Here is a 12364-nt window from a genome sequence, read left to right on the forward strand (position 1 = left end):
TAACAGTCTGAAAATACATATTTTTCAGGAAGTTCATGGTCAATAATAAAATGAAATACGCTACCTCATTTGCCACATGCAGTCTACACACCTGCAACTGGCCCCCACTGTTAAATTATAGTTGAAATTAATTTAAAGTTTTTAAAAAGTGTGTTGTAATAAGTTATTGATCAGTAAAATTGAATTTGAGAGTAAATTAGTTCTAACATGTCATTTAGTGGACCTATCGCACTTTCCTTAATAATTAATATAAAATAATACAAATAACACATTGAATAGGTGACTCAGGCATAGTGCTGCAACTAGTTTGAACAGCATTGTATACATAAGATTTCTTATCAAAACAATACATACTTTTATTTGACATCAGTTCTTGCTGCTTGTTGTGCATCCACTTGGTTAAATAATCAAAAACTGAAAAAATTATCTGTGAACTCAAGTGGCATAAATCATTCATAGAAGATGATTGCTCACTGTGACTCAAAACTGTCAAAATTTCATTGCATATCTGAAAAAACATTCATTTCAAATTCATTACAAAAATGGAAGTTAACACACAGTTTTGCTGAAAATAAGTTATAAAATAGAGGCATTAAATAAGAAAGTTCTGAATAAAGTCAAAATTTCCTTAAAAATAATAAAATCTATATAAAGCTTGAACAATTTTATAGTTGTTATTTACATATCCCTAATTTAGACAAAAATAAAAGTCATTTTTTAGACCCAGGTATCTTAATTAACTTTAACTTACAGGTTGGAAAGGCGAAATTAATATTTTCTATAACATTTTTGCATTTATATTGTTATTTTACCATACATGAAAAAAAAAAATAATATAAAACCAAATACACTTGATAATAAAGAGCAATATCACTCACATTTACAGTTAACACTGAATTACATGAAGAGACTACACTAAAATTAGTAAGTTCGTAAAACAAATGATAAGTGCAAAAATATACTGATTTTCAGCATTATGGTACACTAAAATATTAAACAAATAAATGAAAGTAAACTAAGCATTTTACAATTTTTAGTTCACACAAACTAATTTTAAGTTTGCAATTGTAGATTAGATATAGAATGAGCCACTAGTACTTCATTCATGCAACAGTCAGTCATCAAATAACATACGTAAAAAACACAAAGAGAATGCACATAATTTTATTAAAAGGACAAATATGCAAAACACAAACAAGGCAAAATAATGATTAAGGCTAAGAAAAATATTTACTTCTTACTTTTCATTCAAATAAAATAAGAGAGATTCTATCCTCCATTCACGCTTCATTATTAATTAAATATGATTAGGTTAAATAAATTAATTAAATATGATAAGAATTATGTAATATCAGTAAGACCTTGTACTTAAATATAAAAAAGATTCTGTTTAATAATTTGCTTATTTAAGATAAACAACTGTTTTTGCTTCAAACACTGAATTTTCAAAATTAGATATATATTTTAACTCTCGATATTTCCTTTTGTAAATCTAGGAGCACATTCAATAGTTGTTTAGGATTTTGTGAATATGGAAACTTCATGTAATACTGAGTCCCCCGCCTTTATTTTGAACAGTAATAAAAACCAGAAAGAACTACAAAATAAGAATAATATTAGTGAAGAACATTTTTCAAAAAATATCATTTGGTTGATCTTTACTACATGATTCATCATGATCTTCCACTGAAACATTGGAAACAAATGCTAAATGACTCTTAAGCTAAAATACGAGTGGTTATATAAACATTCGCAAAAATGTGTAAAACTTCCCCTACCATTTTATATTTCTTATTTATTGTACTGCAAGATGTTATGTGCAACCTTTCTAAATCAGAAAACTATGTCGAATTCAATTTAATGAATAAATGCATTAACATTTCTCTAAAAATTTTTTAACACCAGAGTAGGTGCAATCTATGTACAATATTTTTAAATATATGAACAGAATGTGTTAATTCTGTAATAAAAATAAAAATGCCTCCAAAACTCATAAATTGATTCAGCAAACTTTCATCAAAAGAACTTTACCTCTGCTGGTGAGTTTAAGTAGTTTAATTATTATTCCTGGAAATTCCTTTTCACTAAAATGAAAATGAAACAGAAAAAGAAAATATTTAGCTTTGTAGATGAAGTCCAAGAAGAACTGTAGGTAAATCTGAATGATTTAACTCAAAATGACTTGTAAATGCCTTCTAAGCATGAAAACAGCAATAAAATTATTGTTTGCATTGCAGAGGTGACATTTTAAGTTGACAAAAAAAGAGTGTAATATATGCTAATAAACACTTTTAAGAAATTTACGTGAACTTCAAAACAACACATTGTAAAACATTCTTACAAACATAAATCGTACATAAAAGACATTGCAATTCATGAACAAATAAAATATGTTCATGAACAAAAAAATTAATCCTTTTCTCAATAAAATGAGTTGTCAATCAAGGTAAAAATATTTAATTTGGCATTCATTACATATCTCACTGATGCAACCACATGAAATTTCATTTATGCGATTTCAAATATTGTTTTGCTTAAATGCAAATATTTATTATTTAATTACTTAATCTATACTTCCCATGTTGCCTCATTATAGGTCCAAACCACAACTGAGAATAGCTTATTTCAAATTTTTCTTTTTTACTATTAATTACTCTTATATTTTTCAATACTTACAGGCTGTACACTGTGGCATGCTCGTACTGTACTTGACTCAACACTATTTTAACACAACATTTACTATGGAACATAAATCACTCCTAATTCATATATGGTTTTCTAGTGCTTATGGTAGAAAGCAACACAAACAATCATTTAAGACACAAAAATTAGTCAGAGCAACAAATATTCAGAAACCAGATCACTATTAATTTGCTGAATTTAAGATTTTATAGGAAATATAAATTGGTATATTAAATAAGAATTTGAAAAAAAAAAATGGAAATTTTAATGTACAAATTACAGCTTGAAATGATGTAGAAGATATTTATACATAAAGAGATTTCTCAGGCTACAAATAAAATTGAACATAATCAGAGATATAATCCAAATTAAGAGATTAAAAATTCCAGTAATATTGAAAAACACTCATGTAAAAAGTATAAATCATATTATTTCCTATGATAATACAGACATCCATAATGTTGTTTTATAACAAAGAATTCACCTACTTGATTCATGCATTAAATATTCTTTTAATGCATGAACACATTGAAATTTTAGCAAAGCCCTATTTATGCAACATGCTACTATGTCTTTTGCTTCAAACTAAATAACAAGAACACAAATCATCAGAAAAACCTAACTACAATAATTCCATTACAAATTTAATTGTATTTAATTTATGCATTTTTTAAAGCCAATTAAATATTTAATTACATTAAACAGATCAATTTACTACAAGGAAGACAAAACTGTAGTTTATTTTTCACTTATTACTGAAAACACTGTATCACAAAAGAATATAATTTTGTTTTTCAATTTTCAGTATTTAATGAAAAATAAAATTATACTAGAGGGGTAAAAAATTTAATACTAACTTCATTACTTTCATTCTCAGTTGAATCCAAGAGAGCATAGATAACAAGACGAGGCAACAAAAATAGAGTACAGTTTAGATCATACTTGATAATAACAGAACAAGAATTAAACAGTTTGACAGGATTGTCTTTTTTCACCTAAAAAGTAAGCATGTTTTAAATTATGATATTGCTATAGACATATAATTCATCCATAATTATTATTATTTTCTCCAAGACAAAATAATTTTATTCCTACAAATAATCAAAGAAATTACACCCATGAATACAGTAAAGGATAGTTGCTTCTCAAAGTAAGAGTCTGAACATCAACCTTTGAAAGTATTTTCAAAATTCAGTGGAAACATTCAGTTTTACAAGACAGAGATATTAATTAAAATGTATGTATTATGAGGTAGAGATTTTAACTATATTAACTAGCATGAAATTTCAATAACTACAATGAACAAGAGATACTGGATTCAAGCTTGAGCACAGAATACATGCACTTTATCCTACCGTAGTAGTTACTAGAAAATGACACCTTTTTTTTACACAGTTGTTTTAACAACCGATATTCAGTTCCCAATGGCACTATTTTTTTAAAGGAAACTACATTCTAGATTTCTTAAAAACATATTTGCCTTTTTATACTTGCAATGTCTATAAAATGGAACCGGCTTTAAGATGAAGGTCAATTAGTAATTCCGCTGAAATAATTTTGTTCATTTCTTTCCTCTTCTGAACCTGGGCATATTAAAATTTTCAATTATTTCCCAACCCAAATCCCTCTTAATTATTTCCCAAAATTTATTCTTTCCCTGAATTAGATTAATTATTTGATGTTTTAACTAATTAAAATTTATTAAATGCTTATTTCAGACAAGCAATTTTAATACCAAATTACCAATGACATATGAAATGAGGAAAACCTAGATGAAGAATAAATAATATTCTCTTTAGTTATGCAGCACTCATGACAACACCTACCAGTATATTCACTAAAATTCAGTTATTTTCAGGAAATTATTTCTCAAACGCTACCCAAAGATTGGTGAATAATTTCCTGAAGCAAAATCATTTTTAGAAACAAAATGCACCCATTGAGGCAGATTGGATTTTTAAATATTTGTATTCTAGTAGGGAGAGTTAAATGAAGTGAGGAATTCATCTGTGCATATTATAATGCCTCAAAGGCTAGCTAGCTTTACTCACAGTCATTCAAGAGTTAAATGCTGCAAAGCTTGGATGCTTCATCCTTAATACAGAAATGAAATATATATATAGATATTATAAATACCTTTTGAAGGAGACTATAAAACCAATTTTTTGTCCAGTCCTTAAATGTGCTACCCATTTTGCTTTGATATAGAGGAACAGGGAATTTTTTCCTGGATCTGATTAAAGGTTTGTATCTAGAAAACAACATTACTGATTAGAAATCCTTCATCATTACCTTCAGACTATTAAAAAAATTAATGAATTTTAGTTCTAAAGAACAGATATGCAAGATGTTAAATTTTAAGTTACAGAGGAATATCTGCTGTACAATCCATTAAGAAAGTGGTTTGTAAGTAGTGCTCTATATATGGTTTTATATCAAGTATAGCTTCATGTACTCATTTATTAATATAGTCTTTGCAAAACAAATTCAAAAAACTAAATATAATAACAATTAAATTATGTTAAAAAAGAAGATACATAAGCATTGTGGATGACCAAAAAGAGTAATTGAAAAGTTTCTCAATGACAACCATCATGATAGCAAATAGTATGTTATGTGGCTACAGACACTCAGCAAGTATGATCAGTCAGGCCCACATCAGATTCTCTTTATATATATGAAGCATCTTATTAAAATATATGCCAATCTAAATTTCTAATTTTTAAATTTAAGTTGCTTCCCTAATGTTTATTTATAATTTAAATATTTCTGCGAGTGATACATTCAGCACCTTACTGTTTTCTTATAGGATTAAAGAAACAGGCACTATGCTTTAAGAAATGTTTTACTACACTAGAAGAGAAACACGCTAATGTGACAATCAAAATCGTAAAAACAACCTTGTATTTAGCGCAAGTATATTGTAACACTCAATCGATTTCAAGGGCAGCTAAAGGTCCCTCCTCAGGAGAAAGAAATACCTGGAAAGAAGAAAATAAAGGGGAAAGAGTCTCAGAAACATGTGGTCCTTATCAGCACTGCACGTGGTTATAACTGGATTTTTAATCAGAGTTGCACTGGCCGCCTACTTTTACCGAGTCAGGCTATCTGATCAAGCATAAAGGACAAGAAAAATTCGCGAAGTTAAAAATAAGAAGCGAGGGGCAAAAAGTTCATTATTTGAAGTTCCAATTCATTATTTGAAGTTCCAATTCATTATTTGAATTTCCAATTCATTATTGAAGCCAATTCATTATTTGAAGTTCAGACTTTGAGCGTGAAGGTGCATTTGCCCCTCGCTTCCTATTTTTAACTTTGCGAATTTTTCTGTCCTTTATGCTTGATCAGATAGCCTGGCTCAGTAAAAGTAGGCGGCCAGTGCAACTCTGATTAAAAATCCAGTTATAACCACGTGCAGTGCGGATAAGGACCCCGTGTTTCTGAGACTCTTTCTCCTATTTTCTTCTTTCCAGGTATTTCTTTCTCCTGATGAGGAGGGACCTTTAGCTGCACTCGAAATCGATTGAGTGTTACAATATACTTACACTAAATACAAGGTTGTTTTTATGATTTTGAAATGTTTTACTGCATCTGTAGAAAAACCCTTAACCTACTATTAAGAGATCTGAAAAGCTACAAACATGTGACTTATCCTTCATGTTTTATAAAAGTTGATTACTGAAAATGCAGCTTTGGCAAACACACCATTGAATAAGTCATTTACAGATTTTCAGCAGATGTTTCTTTAATAAGCATACAATATTGCAGTATAATGTTCGAGTATCACTAACCAAGTTGTTTTTGATTTACATGTTTCATATTGCCTCATTCCTTCCAGGGATTATGCAGATTTGAGTGGGAAGCAGTTTAGTATAGAGTTTGGATAAATACTGGCTGCCCTGCCATCTAGCTTGTCACTTGGGGAAGAGCTGCTCATTGCATAAAAATAAGCTACTCAAGGCATATTTGTTTGGTAATTTAAGATTTTGAATACTTGTTAGTTGTTGATCTGAATTTCTAGCTTCTTTTAGAGGTATTTAGCTTTGTAACTTTCCAAAAGAATTAAAGGGATTTTTAATTTACTGCTAACTTAAGATGACTGTCAATTTTACTTCATACATTTTACTTTATCCCTTTTAAGAGGTGAGGCAGAATTAATTTACATTAAAAAATTAGTAATTGTGTCTATTTGCTTTTAAACCTCAGTTATTCTTGTTGAAAACTTATCCAACAGCATTCAAGTAACACCTAATTTGCAGTTGAATTAAGTATTAGGTTAAGCCCCCAATAGGTCCAACATAATCTGATATTTGAATATTTAAAAGAAAACATGCATTACAATGAAAATTATGCAAAACATGTATATTCCCCTTCCACTCCATAGAAAATTAGCCTATAAAACCTTTATACCATGAAACTAATAAAATAGCTATTAATTGCTTTATTATATTACTTGTTGTATTTTTAATCCTTAATCACAGTCTATTTAATTATATTCAAAGAAAAACTAATTAAAAATACTTATTAAAAAACTTTTAAGTACGCACATCGAATGAAATTTAAATCGACTGAAAGGTATTTATGTTAACTAGCCAGTTATTTTATGTTCAGAATCTATATTGTTACTTCTCTCTCTCCATTATCCTGCCAGAATGCAAATTTGATCATGTGTATTTAAGTGAGGGTTTGGGATTGTTTGAGTCAAAGTTTGTTCTACCTGCTGAAGGCCATGTTACTAGCTGTTACTCTACAATAAGCATTACTGTCTACAGCATTTCTTTATTCTTGCAGATAGTGCTGTCATGCCAATGCAGGTTATCAGCCAATCTGCAGGTTTAAATATCTCTGCATAGCCTTTGTTAATAAAGACTTAGATTTTATTAATTTTTTATTAATTTAAAATTCTGCTTTCATGCCATAATGCTGTCTAATTTGTAAGCAACAGTAGTGCCTTCTATTCAACTCACCGACTTCTTAATAAAAGGGTCCTTTACACCCTTAGAACATCTCTGTTATACTTCTCAAGACTTAGTGTATATATACCAAAATGAAATTTAAGACTCTAACACCATATTTATTTGTTATTTACAAAACTTGGTTGTCTCTATTTCAAAAAATATAGTAATTAATTTCTTACTGGGAATGGAATAAAACAACCAGAATTTCTTGAATGTCAGGTGGAAACTTATTCCATAGATGATTTCCACTAGAACCTTTTTCATTAGAACATTTGTAGTAGCGTAAAACTTCTTGAATAGCACATGCTGAACAATCCTTAAAAAAAAAAAAAAAAAAAAAAAAAAAAAAAAAAAAAAATTAAAAGGTTAAGATGAAAAAATTGCTATAAGATGTTTTTATCTATGTATGAAGTAACACTTTTTTAAATAACAACAAAGCAAGGAACTTCGGGTATAAGGAGAAAAAATTCAAATTGCAAGTTGATGTAACACAAATAGAACTAAACTTCCCAAGCATTTAAAAGGAAAAACATATATTTAATTTTTCAGTTTATATGTTTCTTGAACAATAAATCTGCTAGGAGCATAATATTTTTCTTAATAATATTATTCACTCTAACTTTTTTAAATGATATATTTTTTTCATGGTGAAAGACATATATTTTGGTAAGAAAAGCAAAGTTTTCTCATATATATACTTCTTTCAAATTAAATGTTCAGTTATATGTTTGCATAACAAGACATTTATTTTATTCTTGAAACCTTCCCATATAATTTACAGAACTCAACCTATTAAGCATTGGCATCATAACACACAGTTTCCCTCATGAACACCACAGAAAAATCCTGATGTATCAAGGACACTGAACTAAAAGATTATGGAAGAGACACTCCTTAACACATTGCAATCTTTCTTTAGAAAATTATGTAGAGGTAGTATAAAAACATCCACCTCAGTATCAATGTTTTTTAAAAAAATATCAATTCAATTTTGAATCAAGAAAAGTTATATAAAAAAAAAAAGAATATGAAATATATTTGTCCTAACTAAACTAGAATAAAATAATAGAGAACTCATTTCTTTGCAAGCCTTTTATATTTGAAAATATATAACAATATGCATTCATCATATAATAGATCATCTCATGAAAAAGTATAAAAATAAAAACTACCAGTGTATGCCAAAATATTTATTTTAATTATTAGGAAAATAAGCACTTCTTATACAACATTGCATTTACATTCTGGCTAATAATCATGGGGGATTAAAAAATCAATAGCAGTGATGTGATCTCTAAATATATTGCTAGGTTTAACGAAACATGTATAAATGAGATCTGGAAACTAGCATAAGCTCATGGACCAGTAAATTTTAAGAAAAGTCACAGCTTGCTGCAGCATGTAATGAAAATTTAAATACAATATATTCAAATTTAGTAAACTCACTGGTTAATAAACTCAGTTGCTTATTACGTCCAAATTTTCAGAAACCAAAACAAATACATACTCATCAATATAAAACTCACCATTTTTTAAACTTATCTCCATCGTTTATTAAACACAGATACGCAAAAGAATGAATCTTCAATGTCACAATCTCCTACTTGTACCTATCAAAGGTTTTCATAATTCGATCATTTAATGTATTGTGGACCATGGTTTTATCATTCTGGTAAATAATACCTCAGTAAAATGGGTTTGTCTGAAATTTTCTTACCCCCCTAAGTTTTTATTTTTATACTTCCAGTCCCTGTACCTATGAAATATTGTTTTCGGAGTTCTTTGCCTGAACTAGACTTCACAGGAACAGAATTTCCTTATATTTAGGTTAACAAAAACAGTCCTCTAGAGGCATTGTAAATGAGTGAGGTTCTTCTCAAATACCAGCTGATAGGAGGTAGAACATTACAACTTTTAAGGTCTCAACAATCAAAATCTTACCTTTGGTATAGGCACATTATGTTCAGTGAGAGTTAAAGTTCATGAAATGCTTCTAAACATTACCATAAATTAAGATTCTTTGGAAAAGAAGTGGTAACTGAAGAAAAAGCAAGGAAACCATTGGTCACACTGGTAATTATCAAGAGGCAAACTGGCTAGACAGATGAAAGGTTTCCTTTCTGTTGGCCAGTAATGTAAATTTTAAAATTTGAATAAATCATTGTAAAAAGCATATTTTAAAACTTGTTGTGTGCTTTACTTGTAACATGTTGAAATGCTAAGCATAAAGATTTAAGCCTGAACAAAAAGGATAAATTGTTAAAAGATTTCTGGGTAACGGCAGCCAGAGAAAAACTATATTTAAACTAGGACTTTCCCAAAGAGCACTGCCTAGCTTACTTTAAAAAGTTATAAAGCTAAAAAAAATGTTACTATTTCTAGAGCTTTTTTCACTGATTTGCTAAATGCCAGGAGAAAATTTTATATCAATTGATATATGGCTCACAAGTTGGAGAAAATGAAATCCAACAATTGCTCATCAGAAATTGCATGGTGAAAAGGAATAGCAGATCATTATGCAGATGATAACTGGATAAAAGGCTTAACATGGGCTGCTAAAGGAATACAAGCCACTCGAAACTTGACAACACAGACAAAACTGGATTGTGTTACAGAAGATTACCAGAACACATCAACATTTAAAATTGAAACAGCAGCTAGTTTAAAAAATTGAAGATATGGTTTACTTTATTATTATGTGCAGTATTGACCTAATAATTAAGAAGACAGCACTGGTTATTGATAAAAGCAGAAAATCTTAACGTTTAAAAAGAATCAAGAATTTACCTCTGACTTACCACAGCAACAAGAATTCGTGAATGCCAAATAATATTATTTTCTTTTGAAATAAGACAGCAAAGTGAAAAATGAAAAATCAGCTTTATTAATTAGATAACTGTACAGCACACCACCCTTTGATAATTTTATAAAAAACAATTTGTATCTATTACAGCAAATACAACTTCTGGAATTCAACTTTTAATTTTAGGGTATTATAAAAGCTTTCAAATCTCATTACAGAAAGATATTCAGTAAATGATGAACAGAATTGAATTTTGTGAAAATGAAAGCATTTTGAAACAGATAAATAGGTCTAAACTTCTGCTAATGCCATGCATATTATAATCAAGGCAGGGAAGGGGGGGGTAATCTCTTACAATCAGTAAAAAACTTTTTTCAAAAATGTGGCTTTTATGTTTTATGTAGAAGAAAACTCACAGGGATTTTAATAACTAATGCTTCAGACTTTAGTGAAGGGAATTATGAAAATTTATATTTAGAATATGTATAAATTTACAGCAATGCCCAAAGAACATGTATAAAAACTGATTACAAAAGTGTTAAAAGAACTCAGAAACTGACAGCAAAAATGATACGGAAAAAAAAATGACTTGCCATTATCATATCAATCAAATAGAAAAGCAATGCAAATTCTAAGAAAAATTCTTGAATTGAAGGTGATCAAGAACGTTATCAGCAGTTTTACAAAAGTGAGAATACAACTGAAAAACTGTCGTTCACTATTATGAAACAAACACAGATACTAGTTGTTTGTAAGAGATAAAATTTCATCAAGAATGTAATTATAAAAATATCTTTAAAAGAGTAAAAAGTTTAATTTTATGTTGATTTGATAAAAAGAGTAAAGAGTTTGACTTTCGTAATTAAATTTCATTATTATTTTAATAAAGTAATTTAATTTTAATTATTATTTTTGAATTAATTAATGAAATAATTGTTAATTATTATTTTACTTGAAAAATCTAAAACTAATATCATGGTTCGTAGTACACAAATCGCAATCTATTAAACTTAGCTGCTTTATAAACTTAAATACTTTTGAAACAGAAGTGATTTTAATAGGTTGGTTTGGTTTATTTAATTATGGCAAAGCACACTAGGGCTATCTGTCTAAGAAAAGGGATGCCTTCATGGAGGACTTTCTAAGGGGAACTGACTCGTATACAGATTACACATGGGGAAAACCACAAAAACGCCCATGCAGCCAGCCCATTCGTGGGATTCAAACCTCGGACCGAACTAGCAGTATTCAGCGACTTTACTGCTCGGCCACTGGTGGGCCTGATTTCAATAGGAAGTGCGTACTGTAGTTTTAACACTCATATACGACATATACACATTTAAAATTTGAAATGAAGGGTATTCAGAATTTTTCTAATTTGAAAGAATCATTTAAATGCAATAGAAAAAATTTTAATTTCAGCTATAAAAACATGTTAATTCTTATTGAACCTATTTCTAAATTTACGGCAGTACGTGTCACTTAATGTAATCACAGTTCTTGTTATCGAATTGCCGAAGTCTCACCCATTTATATATGAAAACATGGAAAATATATCATGGTATTGTGATCAACAATTTCGTTAATGTTATCAATATATTACAAAATAAATATTTTAAATTAAATTTGCCAAATAAGGTCAAAATGGAGTAAAAAATTGCCAGATGGCAGAGACATGTTGCCAAGCAGCCAGATTTTGGTTTAAGGCAACCAAATGGACTTAAATATTTATCAGAGTGGAATTCTAGATGGCTTTGCTTTTCCTAAGCCAAAATATTTCTTCACTTGCTTTCAGCTGTACAGTTTTAAGAATACTATTTAGAAAATGCTTATTATATTATTCTGTTTAGAGATTTTTATCATAGAGACTAGCAAAATGCATAATGATCCAAATCTAACTTTTAAAACACTATAATAAACT

The 12364-nt window shown here is 28.9% G+C and overlaps 1 protein-coding gene across 5 annotated transcripts in view; it reads right to left on the minus strand.

Moving 5' to 3' along the window:
- Positions 1-12364, minus strand: part of LOC118192119 (serine/threonine-protein kinase ATR-like) — a 391326-nt gene that overhangs the window by 184071 nt on the left and 194891 nt on the right. For all 5 annotated transcript variants that reach the window (XM_085810548.1, XM_085810547.1, XM_085810546.1 and 2 more), the window contains 4 exons: positions 7820-7956; positions 4819-4933; positions 3540-3677; positions 355-508 (listed from right to left, as the gene is read on the minus strand). In XM_085810548.1, coding sequence (XP_085666674.1) covers positions 355-508; positions 3540-3677; positions 4819-4933; positions 7820-7956 — 544 coding nt within the window. The remainder of the gene's footprint in view (positions 1-354; positions 509-3539; positions 3678-4818; positions 4934-7819; positions 7957-12364) is intronic.

This window comes from Stegodyphus dumicola, chromosome 2, assembly GCF_044657685.1.
Source record: "Stegodyphus dumicola isolate Sdum_Otavi_A_Nest chromosome 2, ASM4465768v1".
NCBI lineage: Eukaryota > Metazoa > Arthropoda > Arachnida > Araneae > Eresidae > Stegodyphus > Stegodyphus dumicola.